General features: G+C 43.6%; 1 protein-coding gene and 1 long non-coding RNA gene across 2 annotated transcripts in view; one reads left to right on the forward strand and one right to left on the reverse strand.

Moving 5' to 3' along the window:
* Positions 1-970: 970 nt before the first annotated feature.
* Positions 971-8,137, reverse strand: UQCC2 (ubiquinol-cytochrome c reductase complex assembly factor 2). The gene is made up of 4 exons (XM_084853002.1): positions 7,990-8,137; positions 4,160-4,234; positions 3,738-3,807; positions 971-1,900 (listed from the first exon to the last, which is right to left on the reverse strand). Exons 1-4 carry the CDS (start codon positions 8,125-8,127, stop codon positions 1,806-1,808), a joined length of 378 nt encoding a protein of 125 aa, XP_084709128.1. The 5' UTR covers positions 8,128-8,137; the 3' UTR covers positions 971-1,805.
* Positions 8,138-8,302: 165 nt separating this feature from the next.
* The window catches only part of LOC146348403 (uncharacterized), a 31,507-nt gene continuing 21,213 nt past the window's right edge, over positions 8,303-18,596 (forward strand). Inside the window, exons 1-2 of the long non-coding RNA XR_014790627.1 lie at positions 8,303-8,452; positions 11,752-11,852. This is a non-coding gene — a long non-coding RNA (uncharacterized LOC146348403). The remainder of the gene's footprint in view (positions 8,453-11,751; positions 11,853-18,596) is intronic.

Consider the following 18,596-nt stretch of genomic DNA (forward strand, 5'->3'; position numbering starts at 1 on the left):
ATAGAATTTTAGAGCTCGAAAGGACCTTAGAGGTCATCTAGTTTAACATGCCAAACCCCCTACTCAATGCAGGACAGAATGCAACTACAACATACCTGACAGATGGCCATTAGCCTCTACTTAAATACATCCAGCGATAAAAAATGTGAATTTTTCCTGATTAAAAAAAATATTGCATTCAGGAATACAAACTAGGCGAAATGAGCTTCAAAGAAGAATTTGGAGAACCTCAACGGGCTTGAACAATGCATGTTCACCCATCCCTAACAAGGGTGCAAACTGTGTAGTGGGCATGGGGCCACATGTGTCAGGCCCCCGCTTCTGAACTTTGTTTGCTATGAAGATGTAAAGGGAAATCTAAGCATGTTCAGTTGGGGAGTGGTGGATGTGGGGCTGACATGCATGCCACCACATCCCTACAGTTTCTGCTCTCAGTGCTTCTATTAATAGACTAAGATTGCATTAGTTGTTTTAACAGCCACTTTGTGCTACTGACCCTTTTTTGTTAGATACTGAGGCCATTTAGTGAGAATTTCAGACCTGTCCTTTCGTACAACTTTTTACTGAAAGCTCTCTAGCAGTGGACGTTAATCTTCTTATCCTTAGGGAACCCTTTTTACAGTGATCTGTCAACCACAAGACTGCTGTGTTTGCTGAGGCATGGTCTAGTGTGCAGTGTGTTTGCAGAGGTTATTGGCAAGGCCTACTGACCTTTGCTATTGATCCTTATCAAATGAGAGTAGACCTTGCATGCAATTTAGGGGAAGACAGATTATGGTGTGCAATGACTTTTGGGCAACTGGTCTGCCATTACTGATTTTCTCACAGGAAAACCCCAAGGCTCAGCAGAACAATTTAAAAACCACAGCTCTATGGCAACATTCAATTTTGTACAATATCAACCCATGGCAGACTTGTTCTTTGGAATAAGCCACACAAGGGGGGTAAGAAGAGGCCACACGTATGTCCATTATAATGTCCCTATTTCTTTGGGCTTTAATTCTAAAAAGCTACAACATACAACTCCATTATGTTTCTACCCATCAACTGCAAGATGACATCCAGCAGTACAGTCTTTCAACAACACGCCTCTGCCCTATATAAACACCTAGTCAAAGAATGGCAACCATGTCACCACTGTGTTCTGGAAATATAACTGAAGACTTCTTAATACTCTTCATAAACCAACACATCCAAATGGGCATCCAAATAACTTCTCACCAAGTCTTTTATCAATACTCAACCACTGTCCCCAAAAAGAAAGGTTGTGACATGAAATGCCAAACCTGGATCTCTTAATTTAGAAAGTTTTAGATTTTCATATATAAGGGCATAATCCTATCAAGATAGGCGGCCGCCTCCGAACTTGGAGGCCACTGCCTATCCAAAGCAAGGCAGGAGAGGCACAGGGGGGATCATTCCTCTGCGCCTCTCCTGCTTTGCTATTTTTTGCTAGGCAGCCATTTCAGCTGTCTAGTGGTGGGGGACTGACTGGGAGAGGAAGCTGCTGTACGACACACTGGATGTGTCGTACGCACAGTTGCTCTGTGCTCCTCTTCCATGTGCAGAGGACAGGGCTTCTCCGTGCTGCCTCCAAGGCAGTGCAGACGAGGGGGGAGGTTGGTTTTCCAGGAACCGACCTTGGAGGTCGGTTCCCAGAAATGAACATATCCTATGGCCCTCTAGACAATGTCTAGAGGGCCATAGGATTGCTCCCTAAACCAATTAAAATCCTGTGTCAAGAAGGTTTATCCATACTGGCAAAATGCAGTGCTTTAGGAACATTGGTTAGGGACAAGAAGTTATCATTTGGAATCTTCTTCAGGGTGCTTGGCTGAGAATTTTTCACGTAACTTCGTCCATTTTCCTTTCTTTGCTTCTTCCATCTGCTTCAGGGTATCTGCAGCGAGGGAAGGGGTTGGACAAAGGAAGATTGTTTTCATTATTAAAACAAGCTCTATATTCCTGCCTGCTTCTTCAAGAGGCTGCTTCACACAACACATGGTGATTACTGCATGTTTGCCACTACGTATACATGCAATAGGGAGGCACAGCCAATTCTAGCTTCCAGGCGTGTGTGCCTATGCAATTTACATTGCTGAAAATTCAGATTTAATCATACACAGCTACTCAGTTTTAATGTACAAGTTAAAACCTATGAAGCCACCATTAGTTTTCATTTAAATGAATTTCTCTTTCACTGCCTGGGTTAAACTTGTTTTATTTATTCAGAACAGAATATCAAAGCGGAAAGAACTGGCATTTTCCACACTTACTGCAGCCAGAACAGAAGCCTGCTATTTAGCTATGTGCCGCTTCAAATGTGTTTTAACTGCACTTTTCCCCATAAAGGCTCTTTGCATAGACATACTGTAACTAAAATAACTCACAGTGTAAGAGAAAACTCCTGAACTGTAACAACTGTCTTTGAAGCTTTGTATAACAAGGAAAGAAAGCATCTTCTACTACACAGAGAGGATATGTGCATTTAATGTAGATTTATTCCTCATATTTTCTTAGTCCAAGAAATACAGGAAGACAAAAATCTGTTGGACTGCTGTTGTCTTTCCTATACTAAGTGAGTGTCAGCCTTTGTTAGAGGCTCATTAGTTCTGGATATACACCCTTCTTTCTTCAGAATTGTGTGTCTCAAACACAGGGCAATTGAATACTGAAAGCCCCATATGGTATCATATCATCAGTCCCTCTAAAATCGAACTCAGTTCTGTGTTGACAAGACTGGAGCCAAAACAGGACCACTGAAAAGTAAGCGCAAGATACTGGCATGTTGATGTGAACTTGAGCTATGCAGAAGTTTGGAATAAAAACAAAAGGAGACATGCCCTGAGCATGCTCAGTGGCCTCCAAGTGGCCTTGAATGTCAGCTGGAAAAGAACAATGGAAAGAGGGAGGGGGGAACGTGGCCTGCCAGGGCCCTTTACAGTTTCCTGGAGGAGGACATGGATGGCTTCCTGAACAGCAGCACTCCTGTAAAGGTAAACTGCAACATTTTGTTGCAAGTCGTACTTACGTCCTTTAGCCTTGGGTTCACTATTCCTTGGGACATAAAAATCCATTTATGATGGAGTGCCACACTGCCTCAAACCAATGCATTACTCAGAGGCCTGGTTCATATGACTGTGGCATGTTTAACAAGCCATAGTGACTTGCTAACCCTGCCACGCATGCCAGCCAATTTTTCTTAATTACCCTCGCTGATGCGGCTTGCTGTCATCCAAACCTGGGTGGCATGGCTTGTTTGAGGGGGCAGCAACCTCAAATAACTCATGGGCTGTTGTTGGATTATTTGAGAGATGCTGCCCAACTGCCCCAAACTAGCCATGCTGCCCAGGTTTGGATAACACAGCAAGCCATGTCAGCAAGGGTAATTAGGGAAATTTGGCCAACCACACAGTGGGGGAAATAAACCAACATGGCTCGTTACTATGCTGCAATCGTGCAAACTGGTCCAGTCATTAACATTCCAAACTCCATCCATTCGGTCCATTACAAGCACCTATAGCATAACCTTCTGCTCAGGGAAGAGCTGTTGACAGGAAGGTGGGGGTCAGTGGTTGGAAACTTCTGTGCACAACGCAGGACACGCAGGAAAGGAGGGGAGGATGCAAGGGGTAGTTGCAAATTCACATGAGATTTGGTGGTCACATCGTAAAGGTGGTGAAATCTTTCCTGAGAGCAGAACACCAAAATGATCAAGCAATAACTAGCTTAAGTACCTGTCGCAAGGACCATCTTGCATTCTTCCACTGTCACCCCAGTGAAGCTTGTATCTTTCAAACGTGGATACTATTCAAACAAACAAACAAACAAACAAACAAGTTACATATATACAATTTCCTTCTCTTTCACCCAAGAATGATGCTCTTATTCTCCTGTCTCATATGGCAGTGCACAGCATGGTGATTGCTGAAATAAATTTACTAGGTGTTACAGCATTAGCATGCTCATCAACAATTCAGAATTCTCTCTCTCTCTCTCTCTCTATAGCATACCCAGTAGAAAGTGTTAGGTGAGCTGGTATGTCTTTTCCTGAGCAAAAGCTCTAAATAAATCAGCAGGATTACAGAACAATACCCAAAGGTGGCAATCAGATTTCAACACTGGATAACCAGAGTCTTGCCACAATGACAAAACTTACCTTAGTTTTATAGTAGTTGGTATGGAGTCTAGCTAAACTCTCAAACATTTCATCACAGGTCACTGGATCAGAAATCTGCAAGGACACAAAAGTACAATGAAATTCTTCCTAGGAAGTCCACAACAAGAGAAAGGCATTACATTTTTAAAAATGCAGAGCAGTTTTGATCTTCATATGTATTCAATACAATCACCAAATGAAAAAGCACCCAGAAGGCCATTTAATCTAAATCCCAAGGACTTATTTTAATAAGTTTTAATGTTCTATATATTTTAAATTGTTTTATTGTGTGTTGTTTGGTTTTAATTTTTGTGAACTGCCCAGAGAGCTTCGGCTATTGGGCGGTATAGAAATAAATAAATAAATAATCCATGCATCAGACTCCCACAGGTCAACCTATACGGCTCAGAATACAATGTGCCACACAGAGAAAGCAGGGAAGTGTTTGCAAAGTAAATAGCTCCAAACCATGACAAAAAATTAATGACTGTAAGCAAAACCCATCCTCTTCACTTGGCACAACTCCATGTAATCCAGTATCATGTCTCTAGTTTTTCCCCAGATGCACCAGATAAGTGGATAAAGCAGACTCCAAAGTCATGTGGACAGGTGTGCATCATATGTGTGAACCCCTAACATCCACATTCATTTAGAAATGTTAACACTATTGTCTTGGCCTTCTTGGTGCAAAAGTGCTTAAAGCATGTTTTGGAGAATAAGATTAATTCCCGAAAAAATATGATATTAAACTACAAGAATGATCTCTGGTCCCTAGGTAGTGGATACCCAAATGGCACCTCTGAAAGCAAACCTCTTGCATGAATTATGCAAGTCAGAATATTATGATGGGGCTCTTCTCCCACAGTATCAGATATTGTCCAATGCTCAAATCAGGAAAATGGGATAGACCACCTGCATAATCTTGAGTTTTACATATTTTTGAATTCATATTGAAAACCCCTGATAATGCTGCAGCTATCATGTGGAAAGCAGAAATAGCATTTCAGAAAGAAAAAATAGCCCAGCACATCTCATTACACATGAATAAAGCAGACATTAGACTTACAAAGTACCTTTATAGCTCTGCCTCGGTTCTTTATGTATTTCTCCTGCTATTTGGCAGCAAATTTCTCTTTACTGTATCAAGTATTTTATACATACAAATTGATATCAGCGCCGCAAGCATCAATTTAAATTTATCAAAACCGAGTGGCAGTTTGGGGACATTAGAGTGCGAGTCAGCTGTTCTGAGCACAAAAAGAAAGGAAAAATGCTCTCTGAAATGCATGCAGCTGATTTCTCTGGTGACAAAGGTAACAGAACAATTTTCTATGCTATTCTCAGAATGATCAGAAGACACTGGCTCTCTTAAAACTCTATGTCTGTCATAGATTTATTTCATTAACATTTGTGAAATATATGCTTTTCCTCCAAAGAGTCCTTTACATGCTGATGTACTATTGCAATGCATAGCTGTGGTCCCAGCTATTAATAACACAGATTCCAATTCATTCAAGGGTTGAACAAGCCAGGTGCCTTGCATTTTAAGGGAAACTTGAGACAGCAACTTCTCTTGCTTCAAGCTGTATGCTATAGCACTTCATTAGGAGCAGAGAAAGTACCCTGAGGAAAGGTAGGCACTTTTCCCCTTGGAACACTGCCCCCTCCCACTCCTCACCACAGAAAGTCTGTTTTGTAGTCTGGGAAGCCAACATTGGGCCCTATGTCAGGAAGCTTGGCAAGAAAGCTGCACCCCACAAATGAGAATCATCAGTGTTTGAACTGGCATCACACTGGAGGGAAGGGGAAACCGAGCAATTTTTCACAGCTTGCTACAACAGAGGGAGAGGTCCCACCAATGCACTCCATCAGCTAAACTGAGAGAACAGTTGTATCTGGTGTCTTCCCGCCCTGAACTATTTCCATTCAACCTGGTCTTCATACAAACTATATAACTTTAAGAAATGGTGCTGTAATTTGCTTGCTTTCCTCTCCCCTCTCCATTCCTTGTTGGTTTTATGTTGTGTCTTTTAGATCTTCAGCCTGTAGGCATGGACTGTCTTGTTGTTAACCTGTGTACAGAGTTTAGTATGCTTTAGGCACTTTAAAAATGACCAGTCATAAGCTTTTTAATATTTTTTTTTAAAGCACTGGAGTATGTAGTAGGCTTAGCTCTGGCTGGACTTCAGTGGCTAAAGGTGCAATCCAGCATGTACTATATCTCTCAGCATTTGTGCTGGGAGCTGTAGGACTTTTTTGTGTCTAAACATGCATATGATTGCACCCTAAAGACTTTAAGGATACTAGGAAGCTCCAAGTTGCATTCAGATGTCTACTGCTTAATTCCTCTGTCCCTAACACCCAGCACCCCACTGCCCCTCACCAAGTCTCACTTTACATATTATGAAATCTCTGAAGAGAAGGAATTTCTGTGTAGAAATTAATATGAAACCCATGTGGAGAGCACAACATATAATGATCATACATGTGGTTTTTTCACTGGATGCCACCAAAAGAGGGAATTTCAGCAGTGTGGCTCTTCTCACAACTGCATGACAAAACGCACCTGCCAAAATTATCTGTTCAATACAGCTATTAAAGAGACAGTATTTTCCTCCTTTGCCATCTGGAACACCAAGTGTGCTCTGATGGGTGCAAACACTGGTTGAAAATTATTCAAACCAGGGACTTCCTGATTTGGGACTCAGGATGCAATCCTACACACAGGTACCTGGGGTGTAAATATGCCTTATAGAAGAAAACAGTGGGACTTATATCTGAGTAAAGATTACCGCTTCTGCTGTAAGTGTCTTCACCATTATACTGCACCAGGGGTGGGCAGAAAAAATTCTAGATCTGCTGGTAGATCTCTTGGTGATTTGGAGTGGATCAGCAAGGATTTCTGATTCCCAATTATTTTAACAATAGCAGTAACATGATTACTCTCCTGCCCCCACCCCCCATCCCTCTGACTTAAATTATTCTGCTGAAATGAAGAGAGTGGATTTTTGTGTGGAAGGACTGAGAGGTCCATTTAGTTCTAGTACCCCAAAGAAATTCCTGGGCTCAACTTTGTAAAATTCTAAGGTACAATCCTATGCATGTTTAGTCAGAAAAAAGGCCTACAACTCCCAGCATGGTGGGAATTGTGGGATTTTTTTCCTGCCTAAACATGCATTGGATTGTGCCCTAAGTGTATGCCTTCTGCACCAGGTTGGTGAATCTCAGGGTTCTAGGGGAAAAAAACAAAGAGGATCCTGCAAGCCTGAAGTCCACACACCACTGCACTAACACCTTGTACGGGTGACATGGGCAGGTGAAAAGGAATGTAAGGCACTTGGCTTGGTCCATCTAGTCCAGTATTGTCGACACTGACTGGCAGCAGCTCTCTAAGGTTTCAGGAAGGATTCTCCCCTTGCCCCTACCTGAAGAAGCCTGGGATTGAACCCGGGACATTCTGCACGCAAAGCAGGTGCTCTACCTCTGAGCTGGGGCCCCTCCCCACGGTGAGTAAAGGTGGTGAGTACCTAACAGGGGGGGGGAGGAGGAGAGGGGCTCCTGCGCCGTTAATAATTCGTTGGGTGTACTGTAGAAGGGGGGATTTCAGCAGGCGTACCTTGCATGACAAGCTACGCCTACGGAAACCCCCTCTTCTGCACCCAGCTGTTACAGGTGCAGGAGCCCCGTCCTCCTTTTCACCTGGCCATCCGATGCCCGGGGCCAACACGCTGCGGAAGCCCGAGTTCAGTCATGCGGCGGCGGCCACCACCTGCCCGGGGCGCTGTGCTGTCAAAGCCGCCGCTTGGAGGCGCACGAACCCCCAGGCCCACCTGCGTGTTCTCTCCCTCGCGGAAGGCCTGCGCCACCCGCTGCCGCAGGAAAGCGCCCAAGTCCCGGCCGCGCTTGGTATCCTCCACAGGCCACTCCTCGCAGAGCTTCAAGAAGCGCCGGTACCGCGTCACCGCCATCTTGGCAGGCGCCTGCCCGACGCTATTGGCGGGCGGCTCACGTGGCCAGGGCTATGCTAATTACGTCGTGGACTATTCATATCCGAAAGGGGCGGAGCGTTGGAGCCCCCTTTCTCTCCCCCTCCCTCTCCCTCTCTGGTTAGTATTTGGGTCTAACAGAAAGCGGATCGCGCCTGCGCAGATAGGGGCTTGTCAGAACGGAGGGCCAATGAGATAAGGAATGGAGCGACGCGCCTCTTGCTCTGGATAGGAAGTTTCCGGGCTCACGTTGGAGCGAAAACGAACCCTGTCCATATGAACGAACGGAGAAATCCAGCTTTATGCCGTATGTAGCCGTGGCTGGGCACCGGGGGGCCCACCGAGAGACGAAAGGTCCTGCCTCAGAAAGCTCTAACTCAGGGCTGCTAGAGTAGTTAAGCATTTGAAGAGCAGCCCTGCCAATGCCAGTGCCAGTACAAACGCCGACCGAGACCATTATCCCCATGAGTGCGGGCTGGGGGTGGCTGCGGCTGGGATGACGCGAGTGGCTTAAACGATTTGCAAGGAAGTCGACTGTTGGAGCAAGCTGAGAAGGCAGGCGGGGGGTGCGCTTGGCTTCACAGCAGCACTCTGCGGTGTTGTCCTAAGAACGCAAGAAGCGCCCTGCTGGCACAGACCAAGGGCCCCTCTCGCCCAGCGTTCTGCTCACACAGCGGCCAAGCAGCTGCCCACGGCAAACCCGCAAGCAGGACTGGAGTGGCACAACAGCGCCGTCCCGCCCATGTCCCCCAACACCTGGTGTGCACAGGCATCCTGCCTGTGATACTGGAGGTAGCATCTAGCCGTCAGGACTAGTAGCCGCTGATAGCCTTATTTTCCATGAATTTGTCCAATCCCCTTTTCACGCCATCCAAATTGGTGGGCGTCACTACATCCCCCACATGTCCAGTGCTGATATCCCCCATGTTGCAGGTTGGGCGTTGGGCTGAGGCAGGTCTCGATTTCTAGCCAAACGCTCTCCAATCAATCAAATTCGCTAGTCATCCATACTTACATGGGATGGATGCAATAAGCTACAAAATGTCCGCAGAAACTGCTTTTGGATACCTGTTCTGGACAATAGTCCGTATTCTCGAAAGTGGTCCAGAACCCCAACTTCAAAGTGATCCGAACCGACCAAATTCACCAATCACACATGATTTTATGGGATGATGTAATAAGCTATAAAACCTCCACAAAGCCATGTTCCTGTGCCTGTTTCAAGCAACAGTCTGTATTTTATCATATGTCCTGGGACAGGAACTTCCAATTGAGACAAATCAACCAAAATCTCCTGTCACATGTAACTACATGGAATGGATGCAATAAACCACAAATCTTCCACAGAAACCATTTTCCAGTATCCATCCCAGGCAATACTCCATATTCTGGAAAATGGCCCAGAAGGGCAACTTCAAAATAAGCCAAATCAACTGAATTCACCTGTAACACTTAACTGGATGGGAGTGATGCAATGAACCACAAAAACTCCACAAAAACAATGTTCCAATAACAAGACTTACAGTCTAGTTTTTTTTTTAATTTTTTGGGGGGGGATTTGTGCAAATGTGCACTTGCACATGTGTGCATGCATGCAAGTGCACTAATGTGCCTTTGTAAATGAATGAATTTCTTGTAGAAAAGATCCAGTTCTGTCAGTGAGCAGACAACAAAACAAAGGATGCCTGGCAATCTGTGAAACACAAACAGAAAGGATTTAAAAAAATTCATATATCGCTACCCATGTCTCCTATTTACATTGCCAAAAAGGCATGCAGTTGCAATGTAAATTGTAGGCATAAAGAAAAGGGTAAAGCCCCCTATCCACCAGTCTACAGTCCTGATCCATATGAGGTCCCATGAGCTTACTTTTCAGTAAAGAAGAAAGAAAACCTAGCTACATCTTTACAGTAACATTATTGACCCGCCTCAGATAATTTGGGAGGGGTGGGGATGGGTGGAGCTAAAGGGTCAGAACCTCACACCATCTTTCTGAAAGCAGAAATGCACTACAAGGGCTCCAACTCTTGTTCTTACCTTCTGTGTGGTGGGGAAAGGACATGCAAGGATATCTCACACTATATTCACATGTTACACTGAACATGCATTCACACTCTTTTGTTGTTGTTCAGTCGTTCAGTCGTGTCCGACTCTTCGTGACCCCATGGACCATAGCACGCCAGGCCTTCCTGTCCTGCACTCTCTCCCGGAGCGTGCTCAAGTCCATATTCATTGCATCAGTGATGCTATCTAGCTATCTCATCCTCTGCCGTCCCCTTCTCCTTTTGCCTTCAGTCTTTCCCAGCATCAGGGTCTTTTCCAGAGAGTTTTCTCTTTGCATTAGGTGGCCAAAATATTTGAGCTTCAGCTTCAGTATCTGTCCTTCCAATGAATTCACACTCTATGTATGCCCATTTCATTTCACTTCATGCACCCACACATTTCCTTGGTCAGCAAAGATGCCCCATGTTGTCCTGGTCCCATATTGCTTTATGAAGCATCTAGTGTTAATGCTAGAAGAGGTCTCCCTGTCATTGTTTAACCCATCTTGCCAGCTACGAATGTACTAACAGGCCTGGCTCAACTCACAGGAGGATTCCTCTAGCAATAAAGTAAGGCTCAGATCCTTCATAAGGCAATACTGGACCAGGACAACATGGAGAATCTTTGCTGGTCCCAGGCACTCCATCCTCCTTGTGTGGATTTGAAGAAATGTGAATGGTTGGAGGATAAGCAAGCATAATTCATGACATTGTACAACATCAGCACTGATCATGGGGCATGTCAGTTAAGGCACTAGACTTAGCTTCCAATTTCCTGGATTTGTGGACCTGGACAAACATGAGATAGCTTTAACTCTGGTCTTAAACCAGCAGGCTTTAAAAAAACAATTGACTATAAATTACGTGGGTTTAACAACAATTGAGAAATTTGATGATGTCAAATGTTTCTTCGTAGGGCTAAAAGTTAAAGACACACAATTTGTAATTTTTGTGGTGGGTTTGATTCTGTTATATTATTGTAATGTACATTAAAGATGGCCTTGAATTCTAATACTGAATAGTAGTGTTTATTTAAGGCTTTTTGTATCACTCCTATCTAGTCGTGTGTGACTGGTGAGTTTGGTTGATTTGGCTCACTTGGAAGTTTCCGTTCTGGGCCATTTTACAAAATACAGACTGTAACTGGAACATAGTTTTATGGCAGTTTTGTAGTTTATTATATCAGTCCCATGCAGTTATGTCTGGCTGATAAATTTGGTTGATTTGGCTCACGGAATATGGACTATTAACCAGAATGGATATCTGAACATGGTTTCTGTGGACCATGTTATTGCAAGCCTCCCATGTAGATATGTGTGACTGGATAATTTGGTTGATTTAGCTCATTTGGAAGTGGCTCTTCTGGGCCATTCCATTCTGTTCCGGATGTGTTCTGGGCATTAAGGAGTTAATAATCATATAATTTTTCAATGGTTTCTGCCCTAAAATATAGTTCTCAGGTGTCCCTAACACATGCCATAGTGTTTGGCATGGTCTTTTTAAATAAAGGGCCTATTCTGGCCCATTCCGTCTTTCACACTGTTCTCTTAAATTATATCTTCAGAACTCCTCACAGCTGAAATCCAGAGATGAGGTGCACTCAGAAGAAGCCTTGTACGCATTTGACTGACATGCAGACACGTTGCATTTTTACATGTTCAAAAGGTAACCAAACAGGGGCGTTGCTAGGTTCTTAAAAGATCTGGGGCACAGGCCCATAACAAAAATTTGCACGCGCATAGTGGTTAAGACGCTGAACTTCAGACCGGAAGGTTGGCAGGACAGCAGTTCGAGACCTGAGTGCTGCGTGACGGAGTGAGCTCCCGTCTTCAGTCCCAGCTTCTGCCAACCTAGCAGTTCGAAAGCAAGAAATTGCAAGTAGATAAATAGGTACCGCTTCGGCGGGAAAGGTAACAGCGTTCCGTGCACCTCGGTGTTCAGTCATGCCGGCCACATGACCACGGAAGCGTCTTCGGACAGCGCTGGCTCTTCGGCTTAGAAATGGAGATGAGCACCACACCCTAGAGTCGGACACAACTGGTTGGGGACACCTTTACCTTTATATATATATATATATATATATATATGTGTGTGTGTGTGTGTGTGGTGTGTCTAAGCACATGTCTAATATATGTGTCTGTGGTGTGTGCATGTGGTGTGCTTGTATGTGTGTGTATAGATTATATACATACATACATAAGAAGTGTGCACTGACCCCCCACCCCACTTCAACTCAGACCCTGATTCAGCATTTTGGAAAACATCCTGCTTCTGCTCGGGCCAATTTGTAGTCAGACCACTTCAGCTCAGCACCAAACCTGAGTCAAGGTTTGGAAAAATGAGTCTTTATGCTTTCTGTCGACTACCATGGGAAATTAGAAAAAAAAATGTAATTTTTTTCTCTTGGTCAGAACTGGATGATAATTTCAGGCACAGTAGCCCTCTAGAAGGGGATTACACCTGCCCAATGTCAGAAAAAAATGGGTGCAGGGTTTATATTTTGATTTTCTTTTAAAGGGAACTGCCAATAACATTTTTATTACTTGGAAGAAGTGGATAAAAATTTCAGGATTCATTGCCCCATCAGAGGAGATCATGTCTGCCAAATTTCAGAATGCTACCCACAAGAGTTTTTGTACAAGGGTTGAGTTGACATTTTGAGGTCTCCAAAAGAGGACATACTTATCTCCCTATGTTCTTTGTGGACCATTGTTCTGAAAATTACAGACAGCCTAGAGTTGTCCCTAAGTAAGAAACCAGCAAAGTTTCAGAAGGATAGGTGCAGCAGTTCATGTGGAAGGGGAGTTCTCCAATTTGGGGGAGGGAGAGATTTGCTTTCCCTTCCATTCAGCCCTTCCCTAACAGTTTTTGGGTAAATTTGTATGAAAATGCACAGGAGGTGTCCCCTGGCAAGAAACCTGCAAAGTTTCTGAAGGATATACGTGCATGCAAATTTAGAATTACTAGAATGTATTTACATTTCACCAATGTTAGCAGCAGGGGAACATGGGTGGGGAGGTGCTATTGCACTCATGTTCTACTTGTGGGTTTGCTATGGGCATCTGGTTGGCCACTGTGTGAACAGAATGCTGGACTAGATGGACCTTGGTCTGATGCAGCACAGCTCTTATGTTCTTAAATATAGAGTGCCTCTGAGCATATGCAGAATGTTTTTCTTTCACCACTGAGCACTTACATCCACCCCCTACCAATTCTATTCCCCTCCATGCAACCATTCTTCCTCATCCTACCATCCTCCAGCAACTCTTCATCAAAACAGATGTCTTGTTTTGTGCAACTGCTCTCTACCTCCTCCTTGTTATGCACCAGCTCTCATTGTATCTTCCTCCCCATAACTTCATTTGTGCTAAGACTTCACCAGGATTCAGCCAGTGAATCTGTTTTCAAAACTAGGGCTAAGTTATGGAGAAACTCTGAGCATGTACTAAGCACCTTTCCCTCACCACTGAAGCTAGAGTTCATGCAAAAAAAACCCCAAACCCACAAATGACAAAACATGCATAGGACTGAGCTGAAAGGGTAGGTAATTCATTCGACAGAATTGGGTAGGCACTGAACTAAGCTTGCAGTACCGTGCTCACAAGTCAGGACTTATTTCTGAGTAAACATGCAGAACATCAGGGTGCAAACCTCCCTGCAAAAGTAACTTGTGCTGGAATCCTATGCACATTTTCCTGAGGGTAAGCCTCATTAAACATAATGGGACTTCTCAGTAGGCATACATAGGATTGCATAAATTAGCAATATTATCTCCCCTCCACTTAAAAAACAAACCAAAAAATCTTATTTATTTTTTATTAAAGCTTTCTGTTCATAGGAACACAGGAAGCTGCCTTATACTGAGTCAGACCCTGGGTTCATCTAGCCCAGATTTGTTGACACTGACTGGCAGCAGCAGCTTTCCAGGGTTTCAGGCAGGATTCTTTCGTAACCCTACCTGGAGATGCTTGGGATTGAACCTGGGGCCTTTTGCATGCCAAGCATGTGCTCTGCCACTGAGCTGCAGCCCTTCCTATTGCTGGATAGTGGCGACTGACAAACAAAACAGCCCCAGATTTGTTTCTCTGTGACCATGTGAACCCACTCTTCTCAAAGACTTGAGTGAGGAGGAGGAGAAAAACCAACCCTCTTGTCTGTTTGTATAAAGTCAAATACAGTTCAGAACTTCTCTTGCCTGCCAAAGAGAATTCTCTTTAAAAATTCCACAAGATATGCTCTGGGTGGAATAAAGAAGAGACAGGAAGAACAGGATAAGGGAGGGAAGAAGAAAAGAAGAATGGTGATTGGAAGTGTTTGGGGGCTGGGGGGTAGAGACAATTCCCTAAGCCAAGTGGCTCCTTTCAGAGAGGTGGTACTTCAGAGGAATTTAGGAGGCTGTACAGGGTTTGCAATGATTGCACGTACTTAAATGAGCTTTATGAGGTGAGGTGGCTGAGGGCTTTGTCTAGCATTTTAAAAAACTCTAGAACCTATTTAAAAGCCTCAGCAGTTCCTCAGGCATGATGCCACATAGTCCTAACCCTCCTTTTGGAATAATTCAAGTCCTACAGCTATTTAGGAGAAATTAAAGTGGAGGGGGAGAAAGAAATTTGTGGAGGCTGATTGGATCCTTTGCTGTACTGAAGCTACTAAACTTCTGCAGAATCCAAAGTTTCCAGTTTGGGGCAGTAAAATCAGATGCGGTGTGAAATACCAGTATTTCACATGGAGCTCTTTCTTCCCTTCCTTCTCCCTCTTCAAAATTTCATTGCAGGCAAGCTCCCAACAGTGGGCATGTAAGAGCAGAAAATTAGGGGGAGAGAGGTTTTTTGCACCTCAAAAAACAAAAACAAAAACCTACAGCAGAGATTAGGGATAGTGACCTCCTAATGGTCACGTTAAACACCTTCTGATTAGGATCTCTAATCCCCTGGGTGGCTTGACAGTTTTTACTTTTTGTTTTAGACTTTGAGAAAAGGAAACTTTACGCATGGCTAGCGCAAAAGCCACTGGATCTAACTGTCTGAAATTTGGTAGGTTCAGTCAGCTCCATAGGGTTTGACAGATCTCCAAATTCCATGAATGTATGTAGAAGCACAAAATAAGTATAGCTCTTTACGTTGACAGATTGTCTTGGAAAAAGCAAATTTTACCTGTGGCTAGCACAAAAGCCACTAGACCTAACTGTCTGAACTTTGGCAGGCTCAGTCATCTCTATAGGGGCTGCCAGGTCCCCAAATTCCATGCACATATGTGGAAGCACACAAAAAATATAGCTCTTTGTTTGGACACATTTTTTTGAAAATAGCAAATTTTACCTGTGATTAGCACAAAACTCACTGAATCTAACTGCCTGAAATTTGGCATATTCACTCAGCTGCATGGGGGCTACCAAACCTCCACATTTCATGTATTTATCTTACAAACCCAAAAAGTTATGGCTGTTTTTGTTTTCCAATGCAAGTCAATGGCAAAATGTAAAAAAAGAAGAAAAAAAGGCAATTAGGACAGCTCAAAAGATCCAGGGCACAGCTCAAAAAGATCCGGGGCCCATGCCTAGGTGGACCTTTTTCAATGACGCGGCTGTAACCAAATAAATTTGTGATATAAGAAAGAAGAGCCGAACTAGAAAGAGTATGATCTCCTGTCTTTGCTACTTTTGGGGTTTGGGGGAGGGCAACACGTGTGCTGCCCAATCACAGCTTTGGTAAAATCCTGGAAGGGAGGGAGAAGTCAATTGATACTGGAAATTTTCTATCACTGTGGGAAGCTTGACTAAGAAGGGTTCGCGCATGCGCCGTTAGGGTCGAGGCTGTTCTCTTTTGGGGTTGCCAGTGGGTCATGGTTAGGTGTAGAGGTGGAGGTAGAGGTATGGAAAGCAGAGCTACAAAGGGTACATTTGCGTAGGTTTATGTTTGAGTTGGGAAACTCCTTTTTACATGCAAAGAAGTCTAAACACTCAGCGTGGCTCTGTGAAAATTCTTGAAGCACGTGGTGGCCTGCATTTAATTGAGTTAGCTTGGGAGGGGCGATGGAGGTGACAATACAAGCAGACCTACCTTTGTCGCAACAAGTGTTTTTGTATGAGCTAACGACATTGCCAGGTTGCAGTATCTTATTTCCCCTCCTCCATATGGGATTAACAACATTGGACCACACTGCAGGGTTGTTGTACACTACTCTTTCTCAGCCTCACCCCCAGCTTCCAGCCCGCAATATTAACAGCGGGTTATATTGCAGAGTTGCCATAAACCACTATTAGCTCACCACCCCCGAATCTACAGTGTGGGAATAGCAGTGAGTGGATTTCATTGCAGGGCTTTAATAAGCCACTCTTTCATAGCCACAGGGCAATTTTAAATGTTTACAAACCCAAACAAAAATTTTATGATTTTTAAAACATAAAATAAGACCTGAGTTAAAGCACAAGCTGCTGTCTTTGCTTCTACTTTGAGACAGGATGGGGGAGATGACGGTGACACACAGCTGCCTAAGCACAGCTATACTCAAATCCTGGTTTTCTCCATTGTTTCTTACAAGTACTTATTACTGTTGCCCCAGCGAGCAAGAAAAAAAAGGTAAGAAAAGTAACCAGGAAGTCCCGCTGATGAATTGGACTCTACTCCATGAAGACCTATGCCACAATAAAATTATTAAATCTTTTGAGGTGCCACAAGACTTTGTTTTTGCTGCAACAGACTGATGGCTATACCTATCTGAAAATTTTTCAGCCAATGGAATGATCAGCCTAGTTTTTTTTTTAAGTCTGTGCTTGGCTTGCTCTCTTTCTAAGGAATACACACACAAGGAATCTCCAGAGACATAGGGATGTGCATACATAATTCTTTCCGTGAGCCTTTCTTGAGAAATTCTATTAGTGATTATTCACTTTTCAGGTTGAAAACTCATGGTAGTCTTTTCCTAAGTGTTTTGGCAACTAGGGATTCCAATGGCTATATCAACTGAATCTTTAAAAAGGAACAAATGGAAACTTGAAAATCTCAGCATGTCTCACATTTTTACACCTTCCCAACAACCCCTGTGAGACTAACAGTACAACTGTAAAATCCATTTTGGATTTCACAACATCCATCAATCTCTGGTTGCCAGAAGGTGGCAACAAGTGAGGGGGGTTGATGGCTCAGCCTATAATTACTGCTTTATTTCTTCTACACTTCATGTGTAAGCCACATTGTGATGTTTTGGTTTGTTTATCTTCAGAACAACCCTGTAGAGCAGTCTTCCCCAACCCAGTGCCTTCCATATGTGTTGGACTGCAAGTCCCATCATCCTGGTTGGGAATGATGGGAGTTGCAGTCCAACACATGAGGAAGGTCTATGGAAGTTTGATGTACAGGCTCCAGTCTAGGCAGGGAAATGGTACTTTGCCCAAGGCCACTTAGTACATCTACAGGTGAGGTGGTAGGACAAATCCAGATTTCCTGTATCCCAGATCAGTCGAAGAGTTCACAGAACCCTTCTCACAGATATACTGCTGACAGCAGATCTAGATAGACTCTTTCTCATATTCCACTCTGTAGGATGAATAGCTCTGTGTTCCCTAGGCTGAATTCTACAAGTGAAATCACTGGGCACAGGCTAAATCAGGAACTCAGATGGATGGATTTGAATAGAAAAAAGGTGCTTATTTGGAAGCAGCCTTTGAGCTTTCAGTTAGTGATTTCAGAATCATGTGCGGCATGATTCCAAGCATAATTGCCCATAAATAAGTTTTACTGAATTTAATGGACTTACTCCCATTAGTAAGCAGGTTTAGGACTGCAGCCATGCTGTCCCATCTGATGCATGCTTACTCACTTTTGAGTGAGTTCAATGGGACATACTCCAATGGGACATACTCCATACTCTAAGTGTGAATAGGTTTGCAGTCTTACAGCACAATTCTATGCATCCCTACTCTTAAGTCCCACTGAGTTCACTGGGACTTCCTGGGTGCAGGATTGCAGCCTTAATCTGGACAGCCACACAGATTTTTAAAGTCTCTATCCACATGCTTAACGTAGAAAAAAAAACACATTTGGATATCCTACAGTATGTAAAATGTATTATTGTAATCTGGTTCTTGGCAGAAAATGGACTATGTATGCATTAGTTACTTTTTTTTTTAGATAAAAACAATTATTTCTTTAAAAATTAAGTCTAACAAGGATTTGAGTTCTATGATCAGTACAAATGAAGACAAAGCCATTTGTGTCCAGAGACTTTGACATCTCAAGTGGGACTGCTCTGGATGTTCGCTGTCAATTTCACATTAGCAGTATTTGGCATTGTGAACAACTTCTAGCAATTTCCTGCAGCTGGGTAACAGTCTAAGTGGAACATGTATTTGGCTTAATGATTTAATCTTCCTGTCACAATTTGTGGTTATTCACAGGCCACAGGCAATAA

This window comes from Heloderma suspectum, chromosome 4 (assembly GCF_057233095.1).
Source record: "Heloderma suspectum isolate Gila_16-S chromosome 4, 16-S_ref, whole genome shotgun sequence".
NCBI lineage: Eukaryota > Metazoa > Chordata > Lepidosauria > Squamata > Helodermatidae > Heloderma > Heloderma suspectum.

Excerpts from the sequence above, each read along its gene's own strand:
- UQCC2 (XM_084853002.1), bottom strand. The coding sequence starts at position 8,127 with ATGGCGGTGACGCGGTACCGGCGCTTCTTGAAGCTCTGCGAGGAGTGG. Across the intron at positions 4,235-7,989 it reads GCGAGGGAGAGAACACGCAG|ATTTCTGATCCAGTGACCTG; the intron begins GTGGGCCTGGGG and ends GTGTCCTTGCAG. Across the intron at positions 1,901-3,737 it reads CAAGATGGTCCTTGCGACAG|ATACCCTGAAGCAGATGGAA; the intron begins GTACTTAAGCTA and ends CCCTCGCTGCAG.